The sequence below is a fragment of the Trichomycterus rosablanca genome, chromosome 9 (genome assembly GCF_030014385.1).
Source record: "Trichomycterus rosablanca isolate fTriRos1 chromosome 9, fTriRos1.hap1, whole genome shotgun sequence".
Taxonomy (NCBI): domain Eukaryota; kingdom Metazoa; phylum Chordata; class Actinopteri; order Siluriformes; family Trichomycteridae; genus Trichomycterus; species Trichomycterus rosablanca.
In genome coordinates, this window is record NC_085996.1 from 22,225,876 (window position 1) to 22,243,776 (window position 17,901).

Below are 17,901 nucleotides of genomic sequence, written 5' to 3' on the forward strand. Positions count from 1 at the left end.
ATTGTGGTGAGAATTTCTTTTTTTTTTATTCACTGACAAGTCTCTCAAAGTTTTCTTTGATGATCTCTTTCCATCCATAGCTCATCTGGTTCTGTTAACTATGTCTAGCTTTAAAACATTAAAGTCCACAAAAATGAAGAAAATATGGCAAACTTGGGCACTTCCTGCACTCCCCAGTGGTACCTTCTGCACTCAAATTATTGTTACATGTTGAAATGTTCCACACAATTTCGAACACACCTGGTCAAATTCAATGTGATGTTCTGAAAATAGGTTAGCATCATCTGCAAGGAGCAGACTAACAAATAACATCATTGCCATTTTTTTTGGAACAATTCTCATGGTAAAAAATTATGTTTTGTTTATGTCTTCCTGTCAGAATATGGTAAAACTCCTTAAAAATGCTGGTTACAAACAGCGGGGAAACTGGGCAAATATACCATTTGCACACCACCATTTGGACACAGTGCACTTTAACTGCCAACAGAATTGACTTTGTTACTGCCCTTAAAAAGCTGTCATAGAAAATGTTATATATTTTTCCAAATTTCTAAATTCAGCAAATAAATGTAGCAAATAAGTAGTAATTGTACATTGCAAGGTGCAGATGTTTGTCCCTTGTGGTAGCCAATTTTCTCATCAGAAATCAACAAAACATGGAATTTGACATGGAAGTTTTCAAAACTCTTGCACAAGACTGCATACTTAACTTAAGTGATTTATTTCCATGACTCACTAAAGCCACATATTACCGTAAAAGCAAATATTTATGCCTAGCAAAGCAAAGCAGACTTTTCTATTTCACGCATTTGTTCAGTTTTGCAATCCTATTGATTAAAAACAAACTACAAGCATAGTGTGAGTGTTTCACTAATTTCATTCTGCCTGTATACTGACTAGTCTCAACCCAGTAGTTGAATTGGCTATTATAAACTGTTTTTGTGTGTGTTAGAGTGTGTGTATAAATTGGCCTTTTGTTTAGGATGTATTAACACAGTGTTTCTATTATTCATATAGACGACTTTTATTAATGAATTTAATACTTCATGAAACAACTGGCAGTTTAAATAATATACAGTGGTAACAATAAGGATGTATGGAAAACCTGTTAATGCAGTCCATGGTCCTGTGGACTTATATTTTAGGCTAATGTAAAATAATGGGGTTGTTTTTAACATTTATACGCTGAAAATTATACAAATAAAATATAAAAACACTGAAATAAAAAGCTGATCCTAACAATTTCTCAAAACCCCGAGCTGTAACACAAGTTTAAAAGTGAAACAGGAGGAAAATCCAGCTAAACACAGATACATGTGGACGCTTTCAGAGTGAATCTGACGGTTATTTCACACAAATGCAGTTTCGTCTCATATGCACACTTTGATGACATATTACCTTACCACTCAAGACGAGCGCTGAACAAAACGGCGGTTCATTGTTAATTTAAAATTAAATAAATACATTTTTAAAAAACAATCTGAACACGTTGAGTTTAAGGGAAACATTGAGTTTAAGGGTACAAATTACTCGACAAAGAGCGTTGAGTTTCAAAGATTCTGAGTTTAGGGGACGTTGAGTTACAAGGTACCACTGTATTTCACTTAAAATTGCTGCATTTTATATATGTATGGTGGCAAAAACATGTAGACAGACAGAGAGAACGACAGACAGAGACACAATGACCAATCAGAGTCTAGCACACCTGTGAGTCCTGGCTGCGGTTGCTGCTTTGTACAGCCTGTCTCCACTGGATGATGAGCTGTAGCAGCATCTTGATAGCATTGTCCAGCAGCACAGGGTGCACGTCGGTCACTTCACGCACAACGAAGTACACAAAGCCAGAGAGAACATCCTCCCTCCAGTCTGGGAAATCCACCATGAGAGCCTGTAGAGTGGTGAAGGCCAGGCCACGCAACTCCTCGTCCATGTGGATGGTCAATCTGTAGTGAGGATACACAACCATGCAGCCAGATAAATACATTTTCTAATGTATTTATTTATTTAAGCTATACATTTAAATAGTTTAAGTTTTTACGAGCTTAAATTCTATATTTGTAAACATGTAACTTAAGGCAAACAACCCAGAAGTTACCCATCATAAAAGGCTTTTAAGCAATGTACAAAGAAATAGACTACTTATAAATGTACATTCACATCAAGTTGAATGACCAGCTAATTAAGCTTAACTATCGCATCATTTACAACACTTATTTATACAAGGTGATGCCACAAAGTTCTCCAACACCCACTATTCTTGTGAAAATCTATTTGCCCCTTAACCTTAACTCATAATGCTACTTTTACTGTATACACCAATGGTCTAAAGGAACTCTAATCAGCTTTAAATCAGACCCACTGGCAGGTTTTCTGGCATGAACTAACAGTATTTATTCTCACTTGTCATAAACATGGACCTTTAATCAGGTTTTCTAGAAGTTTATAGGTTATAAGTCCTTGGCAAAAATTTAAGGCCAGCTACTAATGTGTATACTTCTCACAGTTCTAAGTGTCCTCCTTTTAATAAATGGCTCCTACTCGGTCTGCAGTGGTCAGTATCTATCAAAAGTGGTCCAAGGAAAAAACTGTGGTAAACCGGCGACAGGGTCATGGGCGGCCAAGGCTTATTGATGCACATGGGGACAACAGACGAGCTACTGTAGCTCAAATAGCTGAAGAAGTGGTTCTGATAGAAAGTTTTCAGAATACACAGTGCATCGCAGTTTGATGTGTTTGGGGCAGCAAAAGGGGGACCAACACAATATTAGGAAGGTGGTCATAATGTTATGCCTAATTAGTGTAATTATACAAAGGATCTTCAAAAAGTTTCCCCACTTTTATATTTTCTTGTAAACGGTGAGGGTGGGAGGAGTAGTAATTGGTCGTGATTGAGAGACAGAGAGAGCTTATAGTCCGAATTTAGCGCCATCTGATTTCCACCTTTTAAGACCACTTAAAGAAGCTTTAAGGGGAAGAAGATTTTCAGCTGATGATAATGTGAAAGCAGCGGTGCATCAGTGGCTACACGCTCAACCAAAATATTTTTTGCTGATGGCATTAAAAAATTGGTATGACGCTGGAAAAAATGCATCGGAAGGCGACTGTGTAGAAAAGTGATCCGTTAAATGGAGGTCCATTAAATTGAGGTTCCACTGTATACACAATATAGGAGTAAAACGGGGAAATTATATTTTCACACCACTGTACAAGTTTTGCTCTCACATTTATGGACTGGCTATAACAACATTGATCCCTTATTTGTTATACACATATTTGGGACCTTTTAAAACCGTCCTGTATTAAACTAATCAGACAATGTTTTTTATATTTACAGTTTTTTATATTTACAGTATGTTCCATGAGATATAAATGTAACATATTAAATGTTAATACATATTAAATATTAAATGTTAGCAAAAGCTGAATGCAATAGGTCGTTACCTGGCCAGAAGCTCAATGAGATCTTGTCTGCTCATGCCATCTGGAATCAGTCTGGGAATGGCTGCTACACATGTCCGGAAAAGGTCGATTTTTGGCTTTCTCTCGCCACTGTAATGCAGAAAACATAGTATCATGCTATTGCATACATTTGCAATCCAGTAGGGATTCCACCTCTTGGGAGTTTCATAGTAAGGATTGGTTAGGGTCAAGGAGCTGCACAGGCATGCAAAAGTGACAGCTAGAGTGGTGTAGAAAACAATAGCACTACATTCTGGAGCAATAAGTAAATGTTCTGTGAGGTGATATTTTATCTCATGGACAGATCTGTCTGTCGGATGGCAGAAGTATAACTGTGTAAATGCACCGTGCTAACTGTGAAGTCTGCTATAAAGCTTTATTAATGGGTTAGGCTTGGTCATTTAGCTTCCGAAAACATAATCAATACAAAGACATTTAAAAGCTTTGTGACTAGAGGTTGGAAATGGTTCTGGAAAACAACAATTCCCTGTGCATTGCTTGGTTTTATGTAACCTGACAATAGTGCCTGCACAGATCCCTCATTGCAACTCCACCCAAAACCTTTGGGATGCATCAAAACGCTGACAGTGAGCCTGGACTTAGCACCCAACATGATAGCAAATACATATGGTCATTTTCAAGTACCTTGGTACCTTGGTTTTGGATGTAATGTTTTCAGTCACACAGATAGTACATATAATGTGTGGTGTCATTTGTCAACATACAATAGTGTGAGAAACAAACTGACAGTATGAGAACACTTACGTGATCATGTCCTCTGGCTCTTTATTGGACATTTGCACATTGGTCATGGTCATGGAACGTCCCACATCTTTGTCCAAGTGCCTGAGGATGTTATCCAGAGCTTTTCTCACCTGAGGGTAGTACAGAGACATTCCTACACACACACAAAGACACACACACGTACACACACACAAAGACATTATGTACAAACAGAGCACAAAGACCCTTATTGTCTTCTAATTTCTATCAAAATAAGAACGTTCAGGACATTCTATGACGTAGTTAACACAATGAGATATAAATAAACCCATTAACTGTTGCCAACAAATACTTTCAAGTGTAAAACAATGGGCCTGAACAAAGATTTTACTGGCAGGAGAACAGATGACAATGAGTGCAAATTCTCTTATTTTTTTGCTTATTGTTACCTGTTATTGTAAACCACTAACAATAATATAATGACACGATAAAATCAGTGCATCATATGTCCACAAAGCTTCATACAAACAATTTAATGTAGCCGTGACTACCCTGTAACAAAATCAGTCAGCAAGTAGTAGTCATTTTGTTTTTGGTCATGGCATAAATTGAATGTTAATGTTCGATTATCAGAAATTATAATACGTGCAACAACAGAACAATCCATTTAAAGTCATATAACCTTACCAATGACTTTGGCCTCTTCATCTGTAAGAGTGGTGTTTAGGAAGATCTTCTTGACCCGTAGGGTGTTACCAGAGGGCAGGATGACACCAGTAGTGGGCATAGGTGGCTCGCCATCTTTCTGTTGGAGGTTATCGGCTATTACCAGAAACGCTCGTAAGCCAATATTCATTCTCTAATAGAGAGAAAGAGAGAGACAGAGAAATTATGTGGGAGAGAAATTATGCTCTTTGTGTGTGTAAGTGTGTCTGGATGTGTGTGAATTTATACCTCTGGGTTTATAGTGAAGGTCTTGTGAGATTTGCCCACACAGAGTAGATCATAGATTATTTCTTTCATGGCAAAATCAAGCCTTTCCTGAATGAGACAGAAGACAATTCCAAAATTCAGTGTAGGTATTTTTAAACCTTTACGATACAAAAAACACATGAAAAGTCACATTAATCTTTTGTGATACTGGTAGGGGTGATTCCAGGGTTCCAGGGCCAGTGTGACAATCTGGGCCCAATGGCGCTTGGATGAAAACAAATCAACACTATGTCCACTTAAGACTAAACAAAGGGCCTGTCTAAGAAAGGAGACATCAAAGTGTGGAAACTAGGGATGTCCTGATCCGATCTCAAAGATCGGGATCGGGGCCGATCAAGGCATTTTTTAATTGATCGGAATCGGCTTTACTAAACCCGATCTTAATCCCGATCTTTTGTGTTACGTCAGCATGTCCGCTGTGTGGAAATACTTTAAATTGAAAAGTAAAACAAGTCCAACAGTGAAGTGTAATGTCTGCAGTGTGAGCGTTTCACGAGGCGGTAGTAGCAGAGCTGCGTTCATGTGTGAGAGTGTGTGTGAGTTAAGGATCACACCGGTTTACAAAACAACGTAGTGATGCACTCGTTTAATAAAGAAATAAATACACGGTATATTCACATATTGTGGGGAGCAGAACACTTTATTAACTTCTTCTGTTACGGTACCGAATAGCCGACAGTTGAGTCAAGCACGCTATTTCATGTTCTATGGAAGGCCTAAAGGGTCAAAACACACTCACTTCGTGTACAAACGTCCATCAAACCATTGTCACAATACAAGCACTTTAAAAACTGGCTTTCCTTCATAACAAAAGAGCCTTTCCATTTTATTTTGGTATTCAAGTTTTACTGTAATGCTTTTAAGTAACTTTTTTTCTTATATTCAAGTTAAGCTGCTACACAGATTTCTGTTCATTTTTAGTGTATCACTGCATTAAACATTTTTTTTCTTTGAATGTAAGGTTTAAAGTAAAACTAATTATCTCACTCATTTTGATTGATTTTGTAAAAATAAAAGAACATTAAGCAATAGTTTGGATGCAGCATTTTTCCCTTCAGCACTGCAGAGCTATTCAGTTGTTAAACATGTACACTGGATTAATTTGAATAACTGTAATGTAGTTGAAGTGTGCACTGTGTGAACAGTATTATCCAGTTCTTATCTAGACAATATCTAGAAAATACAAGTATCGGTTTGAGAATCGGTATCGGATCGGGATCAAAATTAATAATCGGGATCGGTATCAAAAAAACGTGATCGGGACATCCCTAGTGGAAACTGAAGGAAAAATGGTTTATGAATTTTGTCTGTCTGTTAGGTCCATTAAGTATTTCACAGACGTGCATGAAACTTATATAATGTTGTCTTCATGCCAAAAATTTGAGTGGAGCATCAAAATGGCAAAAACAATAGCATTGGCCACAAACAGGAGTTGAGTTTGGTGGAAGGTGGAATAAAACAAACTGGTTTGTTTTATACTATAAGGTATTTAAGATTCAGCTCAGTGGTACACTTCATGTACTAGTCCAAGGAACTGCAGCTTAGCACCTTACCAGTAGGTGGGTTAATAAAAGTGTTTTATGGTATATACATTTAAAGAGCTTAGTATGATCTACAGTTTAAGTCATGACCAATATGAGGAGAGATGAGCATTCAATCCCTTTTGTATTTAGAGTTTAATATTTACTTAAAGGACGGATCTGGCTTTACCTGAGCAATGAACTGAATGATCTTTACAAAGATGTTGAGTGGGGTGTCCCTGGGCACCACACTGCGAGAGCCCTTGGGGAAAAGTGCCGAGACAATACTGAGGAGACGGCTGGAAAAGAAAACAAAAAGTTATGACTAAATAACGTAGCGTTTTTAAGTTAAGTTGTCATTCTCAAAGTCAGGGTGCTACACATAATGCATTACATAATTATACAGTCTTTGCTAGATTTTATTCCTTTCTGATACAGTAATATTACAATTCCAGACTGTATTGCTGTGGATCAGTTTAGATAGATGGGTGGATAGATGGGTGGATGGATGGATGGATGGATGGATGGATGGATGGATGGAGTTTGTCTAGGCAATAGAGAGCCAGGATGCTGCTGTTGGGCCCTTAAGCAAGGTCCTTAACCCTCAATTGCTCAGACTGCATACTGTAACTGTAATGTAAGTCGCTTTGAATAAAGGCGTCTGCTAAATGCTGAAAATGTAAATGTAGATGTAAACTGAAGCATATTAAGGTGGTTATTGAGCTCCCAATGGTTTAATCATATTGTAAACCAACTTTAGCACAAACAGTGGACATGCTTCCCAATTTTTCCTTGCAAAAACAACATTTTTTATTTGCAAAAACGACTGCAGACAAAACACAGCTATGTTTTGACTACTCAGTACATGCAAGACCAGAATTTTTTTTTAATAGTGGATATTTACCTGATTGCCTAACATTTAAATCAGGAATCAACTGATGGTGTAAATAAACAGGTTTTTCAGCCTCTATTACACTGCACGTCTAACAACATCCAGTGCTGTTGATGTGACTATGAAAAATGAACGGCAGTAGGAGCCAGAAAGTTACCAGTGACTCCGCTTCTGACCAGGTCCAAGTCCTATTAACGAAGCCTGCACCTAGAATGCCTTCATTTGTCATATATACATAAACAGGTGTACAGTATAACAAAATTCTTTCTTCGCATATGCCAGCTTGTTTGGAAACTGGGATCAGAGTGAAGGGTCAGCCCTGGATCAGCCCTGGAGCAGAGAAGGTTAAGGGCCTTGTCCCAATGGCCCAACAGCGGCAGAGCTTGGATTCTAACTCTCAACCTTTCAGTTGATAGCCCAAAGCCTACTTACTAGGCTACCACTGTCCCGTATACCTGTATGACAGTTTTCTGTATTCACTGGAGCAAGGCAGTGTGGGTTGTGTGCTCTGTCTTTGCACATGTAATGACACTCTGTGTCTTGTGAGGAGCAGTGTTACCTTTGTGTTGTGGTGTTGCTCTCACACTTGATCCTGATGATGTAGACCCACAGCAGCCTGTAGAGAGACTCCAGTGCTACACGAGACATTTTGGGATCTTTATTCTAAATAAATAAATAAATAAAAAAAGACTCTCATTACATTATTCAAGCAACCATTAAACAGCATGAAATATAATTAACTTGCTTGATTTACACAAAGATCATCACAGTGAATCAATTTGTTTTACTGCAAAAGCAGAACTCAATCGACTTAATCAACAAACATAGTGTTCAGTTTATGCACTGCTGATTTACAATCCTGATTCCAGAGACGATCAGCATTCCTATCGCTGCTGCAAAACCACTACTGAATGTGATTTACACTCTGTAGCATATGAGCCAGCAACAATAATGATTTTAGCATTATATAATTATATTGAGTTAGGAGAGGACATGATTGATGAATCATCAACTCAACTGAAAGGAATAACGGGATTTATAAAATCTCTACCAATAAGCCAGTGATTTGCACTTTAAAGTTTATTCATCAGCCAAAGGAAAGCCTAGCTTTCGTTCACAAACACACTCACACAAATACACATACACACCACATTCACCAAATGGACTTCAGAATCTCAGAGCGGTTCAACTGTGCAAAAATCAAACCCAATGGCAGCACAAAAAAATCAAAACGATAGTCTAGTAGTGCATTCTACCATTAGAGGTGCATCTAGGATCAGACCAAAGCCTTTATTTTTACCAGAACAGTAGAAGGGTCTCAGCTGTCCAACTAATATGAGAGTAAGCAAGTACTTTTTAAAGATATTCTGGTCACTTATCTTTCATGTATTTAATGTACAAAAGCCCCACACATTAATAATTTCCAAAAAAAAAACATTGCTACTGTTCAGAAACACTATACTATATTTCCTATAGTTTATATATACAGGGGTTGGACAAAATAACTGAAACACCTGTCATTTTAGTGTGGTAGGTTTCATGGCTAAATTGGACCAGTCTGGTGGCCAATCTTCATTAATTGCACATTGCACCAGTAAGAGCAGAGTGTGAAGGTTCAATTAGCAGGCTAAGAGCACAGTTTTGCTCAAAATATTGCAATGCACACAACATTATGGGTGACATACCAGAGTTCAAAAGAGGACAAATTGTTGGTGCACGTCTTGCTGGCGCATCTGTGACCAAGACAGCAAGTCTTTGTGATGTATCAAGAGCCACGGTATCCAGGGTAATGTCAGCATACCACCAAGAAGGACAAACCACATCCAACAGGATTAACTGTGGACGCAAGAGGAAGCTGTCTGAAAGGGATGTTCGGGTGCTAACCCGGATTGTATCCAAAAAACATAAAACCACGGCTGCCCAAATCACGGCAGAATTAAATGTGCACCTCAACTCTCCTGTTTCCACCAGAACTGTCCGTCGGGAGCTCCACAGGGTCAATATACACGACCGGGCTGCTATAGCCAAACCTTTGGTCACTCGTGCCAATGCCAAACGTCGGTTTCAATGGTGCAAGGAGCGCAAATCTTGGGCTGTGGACAATGTGAAACATGTATTGTTCTCTGATGAGTCCACCTTTACTGTTTTCCCCACATCCGGGAGAGTTACGGTGTGGAGAAGCCCCAAAGAAGCGTACCACCCAGACTGTTGCATGCCCAGAGTGAAGCATGGGGGTGGATCAGTGATGGTTTGGGCTGCCATATCATGGCATTCCCTTGGCCCAATACTTGTGCTAGATGGGCGCGTCACTGCCAAGGACTACCGAACCATTCTGGAGGACCATGTGCATCCAATGGCTGTGCCGTGTATCAGGATGACAATGCACCAATACACACAGCAAGACTGGTGAACGATTGGTTTGATGAACATGAAAGTGAAAGCCATCTCCCATGGCCTGCACAGTCACCAGATCTAAATATTATTGAGCCACTTTGGGGTGTTTTGGAGAAGCGAGTCAGGAAACGTTTTCCTCCACCAGCATCACGTAGTGACCTGGCCACTATCCTGCAAGAACAATGGCTTAAAGTCCAAAAGGAGGCCCTACACCATACTAATAAATTATTGTGGTCTAAAACCAGGTGTTTCAGTTATTTTGTCCAACCCCTGTATATGACAACAGTAAAAATGAGGCATCTCCCCGATTGTCCTTTCCTTACTAACATATTGCCAATTGCATCTGTTGAGCGCCTGACCAGGCTGGTGGCACCACAATGGCTTAAATTTGGATCTCTGCCGCTCAGGTGGCGCAGCGGTAAAAAGACACACTGCAACCAGAGCTGAATTCTGAATACATCGTATCGAATCCAGCTCTGCCTTACCGGTTCGAGGCTGAGTGGCAGTATGAGCAACGATTGGCCGGTTGCTCAGTTGGGGGGTGGGACAAAGAACCGGATGTTGGTCTCTCTTTGTCAGAACGCGATTACGACCTCTGCCGGCTGATTAGAGGCGCCTGCACAGAGATGAGGAAGAGTGCCATTAGGGTGTGTCTCTCCGCATGCAACGCTAGGTGGCGCCACACTCAACAATGTGTGGGTGGTAAAAATGCATCCGGCTGCTGCCCATGTTTTGGAGGGGATATGGGTTAGCTTTGATCTCCTCGGTCAGGGCAGGGTTCGGCATAGACAGAGAGGAAGCACGATGCAAATTGAACAACTGGATGCGCTAAAGGGGGAGAAAAAGGGGGGGAAAAAATTGGATCTCTGCTGTTGTGGACTCTATATGATGGACTATATAACAGCAGCATCCAAAATAAAAAGTAAAGCTGTTTCTTAAACTGAAATGAATGAAAAAATACTTTTGACTACAAAATATTATAACTAATTAGACTGAATATAGCTATTTTACACATTAGAGTAAATGTAGCCATTATTAAAGCTGTACTGTTTACAGGAAGCTAAAATACATCCCTGTACTTTTAAGTACATTCAGACATGCTGGATCCCACCACAAATATGACATGCATGCAGATGTGATATCCCATCTGGTTTTCTTTACCTTAGATGTAGCCAACAAGAATGTGGAGAACCTGACCACACTAGTGGCACCTCTGAGAAATAAACCCAGGTTTCAGCTATGGTCACCCAACAATACCAGAAATAAACAACTGTATTATACAATACAATGTGGGGACATCATAATTTGCACAAACAGTAGGACAAAACAACCTTTACAATGAGTGTCAGACTAAATGGCATTCAAGTTAAGGCAAGCAGACAGTGACGTGCACAATATGTGATTAATCCTAAACAGAAGGCACAAATAAACAAAACTTAATTCGGTGGTCAGGAGTGTCCAAACCTTTGCAAATAGAAGGGAAGGGTGTTTCAGTGCATGCAGCCCAGTACATAACAGTTCGGTATGACTTGGTTTTGTGAAAAAAAAGTTGGTTTTGTTTTTACCATCAGCTTGAGATTTGCTTTTTCAAGCATCAGAGGTTTCCCTGAATACAGGGAATACAGTACTTGCTTAACTGGCTAATACAGTACTTTTCTGTAATAAGAATATATGACTTCAGTGGCAAAACCATTCATAGTTTATATGGAAAAAAAATGGAAAGCATCAAATTGTCCCCTACTTAATTTTTCAAATACAAATTTAAATGCTTCCCAGCTAAGCTGTCAAATATATGAGCCAAAAAGAGACAGCATGTGTGTATAACAATAGAGGACATTTACTTAAATTTGTATTAAACTATGGACTTTGGCAGCCACTTGTACTAGAATAATATATGCTAAAAGAAAACAGGTTGATTAGCAGTTGCTCAATGCTCGGTTATGATGCTTTCAAATACTGTAGGCATTAAAACTCTATTCTGATTATGGAACCTGCATCTCTAAACAGGACAGAGCAGACATGACAGTCATGTAATACAATTGTGTAGTGTTCACAAGACATAAATCCTACCAACACAGCCTAAACATTTTACATATTAAGAAAGATCACCTTGATGAACTTTTCTGCAGTCGATCACTGTAAGCACAATACCTCTGTCACTAAATCAACAAAACCCATATCTAAGCTATCTACAGTTACTCTTCTATGATCTGAGTGATTACACATTGTTATAAGCAGGCCACTCAATCTTCACTACTCCATGTGCACTGCCTGGGTTTAAAGAGTAATGATCCTTGAAGAGAATATAGATGACAAGGTCAATCAGATGACCTATAGCGAGGCCAGCTCCCCTGAGAGTTGCCAGAGTAACTTACCTGGAGGGTCTCAATCTGCTTACGGATGCTGTTGTTTGATGGCATCTGGAGCAAGTAAATGTGTAGTTGAAAGACAGGAAAAAAACAGTACAGAGAGTTTGATAGGAAGTGGGGTGGGAGGGGGGGGCATTCATGTTAAAGAAAAAAAGAACAAAAAGGAGATTAAAAATGCACACAATCCAAATCCACAATTAGACTAGTTACATGCACTAGTTTTGTGCAAAATGTGACCACTTTTCCAGCGACACGTTCCAGTGCTGGTGCCAGAGCCAGATTAAGAGCATAACCACTTCATTCTATTCAAGATTTAAGGTTAAAGATTTAAACACCTCTGGTTAATCTCCATGTTTTCTTACATTTTCTTGAGGGTAAAAACTGAAATATGCAAATTGAAAAAAATAAATAAATAGAATAACTAAACATATAAAGATTAATTGTGCCATAACTTTTGTATTTGCCATAATTTGTAGTATGTTAAATTCTGCAGATGAACAATAAATAGCGAGTCCAATTGCCTGATTGCTTCACACTTCCTCTCCACTAATGCCGACCCACGCTCTGATTTGAGGAGAACTAATCTAACCCACGCCCCCTCCAACACGTGGGCAGCAGCCGTATGCATTTCGTCACGCACACTAGGCGAGTGCATATATGCGAATCAGCCTTGTGTACGTAGAGACACACCCTGATCGACGCACTCTTTCCCCGCCTCTGTGCAGGCGGCATCAATCAGCCAGCAGAGGAGCATTGCGAGGAGTCCCTATCCGGCTAAATACCCCACCCCTATATGAACAACAGGCCAATCGTTGTTCATGTGGCTGCACAGCCCAGCTGGCAGGCAGAGCTGAGATTCGATACGATGTATTCGAGATCCCAGCTCTGGTGCGCTAGCGTGTTTTTACCACTGCACCACCTGAGCGGCTCACTTGGTACAAATTTAACGATGGAAAGTTACTCCGGACTGACCTGAGCACTAAAAACTGCTTAAGTTTTAGCAATGTAATGTTGTTGTTGTTGATGTGGGTTTAACGCCATGCAAGCCGTTTTCATGGCAGGAACAGTTAAAAAGAAACTGAATAATTGGGAGTGTCTAAAAGTTTAATACTTGGTTGGGACTTGGTTGGGGTAAAGCCTGTACATACAGAATCTATATGTGTGCTTTCAGTCATAGGGAAAGTTTGGTTAGCAAAGTAATTCCTATTACATTTTACATTACTATTTTACATTATTATACATTTATTTTTCAGAGATTATTTTTTTCTTTCTTTCTGGCCACTAATTCATGTTTAAAATGACTAATGTAACCATTGTTCTTAAAATGACCAAAAGAGAAAAACCCTGCCCCAGTACTTTATTTAGTGTCCAGCTATTATTGATTTATTTATTAGGATTTTAATATCATGTTTTACACACTTTGGTTACATTCATGACAGGACAGATAGTTACTGGTTACACATGATTCATCAGTTCAAGTTTAATGTCAAACACAGTCATGAGCGATTTTGTATCTCCAATTCACCTCACTTGCACGTCTTTGGACTGTGGGAGGAAATTGGAGCTCTCGGAGGAAACCCACACAGACACGGGGAGAACCCAGGACCTTTTTGCTGTGAGGCGGCCGAGCCACCGTGTCGCCCAGTGTGCAGCTATTAAAGAGAGTCTGCAGCATGGTATCATTACTATTCTTAAATACTACGTAGTATGCAATACACATTTAAATTGCAGCTAAAGACTTTACAATGGTAAAGCTAAATTGCAAAACTTCCTCACATATCTGCATAATTATTTACCTATTAAACTCTATGTAGAGTTACCTATTTTTATTTATTATTATTATCATACATACGTAGTATTCCCATCCCTATGCTTATTATTACTATTATTATGTATATATTACTATGTACAGTGTATCACAAAAGTGAGTACACCCCTCACATTTCTGCAGATATTTAAGTATATCTTTTCATGGGACAACACTGACAAAATGACACTTTGACACAATGAAAAGTAGTCTGTGTGCAGCTTATATAACAGTGTAAATGTATTCTTTCCTCAAAATAACTCAACATACAGCCATTAATGTCTAAACCACCGGCAACAAAAGTGAGTACACCCCTTAGTGAAAGTTCCTGAAGTGTCAATATTTTGTGTGGCCACCATTATTTCCCAGAACTGCCTTAACTCTCCTGGGCATGGAGTTTACCAGAGCTTCACAGGTTGCCACTGGAATGCTTTTCCACTCCTCCATGACGACATCACGGAGCTGGCGGATATTCGAGACTTTGCGCTCCTCCACCTTCCGCTTGAGGATGCCCCAAAGATGTTCTATTGGGTTTAGGTCTGGAGACATGCTTGGCCAGTCCATCACCTTTACCCTCAGCCTCCTCAATAAAGCAGTGGTCATCTTAGAGGTGTGTTTGGGGTCATTATCATGCTGGAACACTGCCCTGCGACCCAGTTTCCGGAGGGAGGGGATCATGCTCTGCTTCAGTATTTCACAGTACATATTGGAGTTCATGTGTCCCTCAATGAAATGTAACTCCCCAACACCTGCTGCACTCATGCAGCCCCAGACCATGGCATTCCCACCACCATGCTTGACTGTAGGCATGACACACTTATCTTTGTACTCCTCACCTGATTGCCGCCACACATGCATCTGAACCAAACAAATGAATCTTGGTCTCATCAGACCATAGGACATGGTTCCAGTAATCCATGTCCTTTGTTGACATGTCTTCAGCAAACTGTTTGCGGGCTTTCTTGTGTAGAGACTTCAGAAGAGGCTTCCTTCTGGGGTGACAGCCATGCAGACCAATTTGATGTAGTGTGCGGCGTATGGTCTGAGCACTGACAGGCTGACCCCCCACCTTTTCAATCTCTGCAGCAATGCTGACAGCACTCCTGCGCCTATCTTTCAAAGACAGCAGTTGGATGTGATGCTGAGCACGTGCACTCAGCTTCTTTGGACGACCAATGCGAGGTCTGTTCTGAGTGGACCCTGCTCTTTTAAAACGCTGGATGATCTTGGCCACTGTGCTGCAGCTCAGTTTCAGGGTGTTGGCAATCTTCTTGTAGCCTTGGCCATCTTCATGTAGCGCAACAATTCGTCTTTTAAGATCCTCAGAGAGTTCTTTGCCATGAGGTGCCATGTTGGAACTTTCAGTGACCAGGATGAGAGAGTGTGAGAGCTGTACTACTAAATTGAACACACCTGCTCCCTATGCACACCTGAGACCTAGTAACACTAACAAATCACATGACATTTTGGAGGGAAAATGACAAGCAGTGCTCAATTTGGACATTTAGGGGTGTAGTCTCTTAGGGGTGTACTCACTTTTGTTGCCGGTGGTTTAGACATTAATGGCTGTATATTGAGTTATTTTGAGGGAAGAATTAATTTACACTGTTATATAAGCTGCACACAGACTACTTTTCATTGTGTCAAAGTGTCATTTTGTCAGTGTTGTCCCATGAAAAGATATACTTAAATATCTGCAGAAATGTGAGGGGTGTACTCACTTTTGTGATACACTGTATATGGACTTAATGCCATATACACTATACTGTCAAGAGTATTCGCTCGTCTGCCTTCACACGCATATGAACTTGAGTGACATCCCATTCTTAATCCACAGGGTTTAATATGATGTCAGCTCTTACTTTACAGCTATAACAGCTTCAACTCTTCTGGGAAGGCTTTCCACAAGGTTTAGGAATGTGTTCATGGGAATTTTTGACCATTCTTCCAGAAGCGCATTTGTGAGGTCAGACACTGATGTTGGACGAGAAGGCCTGGCTCACAGTCTCCGCTCTAATTCATCCCAAAGGTGTTCTACCGTGTTGAGGTTAGGACTCTGTGCAGGCCAGTCAAGTTCTATCTAAATTGTCTGTTGTGTCGTTGGACCCCTGATTTACAATTTAATATTTCACTTTCCTTGTTTTGCTGCTGAATCGTTTACAAACAGGTTTATTCGCTAACATTTATAAACATAGTTGCTTCTAAAAAAATTGTTGCTTCTGACTATTAATCTCATTGGTACTTTACAGGAATAAAAATGTCATCTCTACTACAGTAAAAATAAAGCATGGTAGCAAATCCAGCTTTAAAATTAGGCACCAGCAACATGTCGGTGGAAAGGTGGTAAGATGTCACTTCTTTATTAAAAGCTTTATAGAAATTCTGTATGTATTCTATACTAAACTACGGGAATACAGACCAAACATGCTGAAGATACACTGAAGCATTTGGAGCTAAACTACTGCTAAGGTTCTACTTTGATTAGTTTTAGCAGCTGGAAAGAAAGGTGATGGAAAAGTGAGAAGCAGAGTTAGAATTTATATATGATTTTACTGGCAAATTGGGAAGCATGCAAAAATCATTAGGGGAAAGAACAAATATACAAACATGCAGAACTAAAGAGGAAGAGCATGGATCAATCAGGAGAGGAGAAAGAAGTGACCCCAGATTAAGACTGAAACTCCAAGTAAGCAGTGAGCTAGAGAAAAGTCAAAGCTCACCAAAGACTGTGATAAGTGATTTAACCCTTAAACAACTAGTCAACAGTTTAACTAATAATGCAGTTTGGATCACAGTACGGACAGGATTGGCCATAGAGAGGCAGGGCTAAAAAAAAAGCAAGGATAAATCGCTCAAGAGAATCACCAGGAATCAGATTATTCCTACATTGCACTGATAAGGAATCATCAAGAATCACAGATCATTTTTACACTGCAGGACCAGGGAATCATCAGGAATCAGATGGATTATTCCTACATTGCACTACCAGGGAATCATCAAGAATCACACGGATCATTTTTACACTGCAGGACCAGGGAATCATCAGGAATCAACTGAATCATTTATACATTGCACTAATCCTTGCCAGAAAATCAAACAAATAATACATTGCACTGCCAGGGAATCACCAGGAATCACATGTACCATTCATACATTGCGATAATCACCACAGGGAATAATTAGAAAAGGGACACATTGCACTTATCACCACCAAGGAATAATAATTAAAAAGCATAATTCACACACTGCACTAATTAACTGCAAATAAATCACTGACTGTAATTAAAGTGCAGCTTAATAAATGATAGGATAAAAGATCACAGCATATGCTTCCAAGAAATTATTAAAACCCTTAGCATCTGTTGAAATATCTTCTAATTTACAGCGTTTTCACAGCAAAAACTTACACACGTGCACTAATCACTACAGTACATACTATAGCTCACACTTTACACTAACTCATTATATTGAATATACACTGTGCATTGGCGTAAATACTTTATTTACACACTTGTAATAGTGGTGTAGGCGCTCGGGTGACGCAGTGGTCTGTTACGCTAGCACACCACCTCTGAGATCTGGGTTCAAATCTCAGACTGGCTCCTAGACAGGCACCCAGTTCATTCCATTGGTGTTAAAAGGCTCTGTACAGTCTAGTCCGGGGTTTTTCAAACCCTGGTTTGTGAGCCAGAAAAATTGGTTGCAGAGAAAAAATACTAATAATAATGAAATAAACTCATTTTA

The 17,901-nt window shown here is 39.6% G+C and overlaps 1 protein-coding gene across 7 annotated transcripts in view; it reads right to left on the bottom strand.

The window, feature by feature from the left end:
- fryl (furry homolog, like) overlaps window positions 1-17,901 on the bottom strand; it is a 217,154-nt gene that overhangs the window by 62,769 nt on the left and 136,484 nt on the right. For all 7 annotated transcript variants that reach the window (XM_063002083.1, XM_063002082.1, XM_063002080.1 and 4 more), the window contains 7 exons: window positions 8,147-8,250; window positions 6,886-6,994; window positions 5,137-5,223; window positions 4,870-5,041; window positions 4,225-4,357; window positions 3,442-3,549; window positions 1,706-1,943 (listed from right to left, as the gene is read on the bottom strand). In XM_063002083.1, the coding sequence (XP_062858153.1) occupies window positions 1,706-1,943; window positions 3,442-3,549; window positions 4,225-4,357; window positions 4,870-5,041; window positions 5,137-5,223; window positions 6,886-6,994; window positions 8,147-8,250 (951 nt within the window). The remainder of the gene's footprint in view (window positions 1-1,705; window positions 1,944-3,441; window positions 3,550-4,224; window positions 4,358-4,869; window positions 5,042-5,136; window positions 5,224-6,885; window positions 6,995-8,146; window positions 8,251-17,901) is intronic.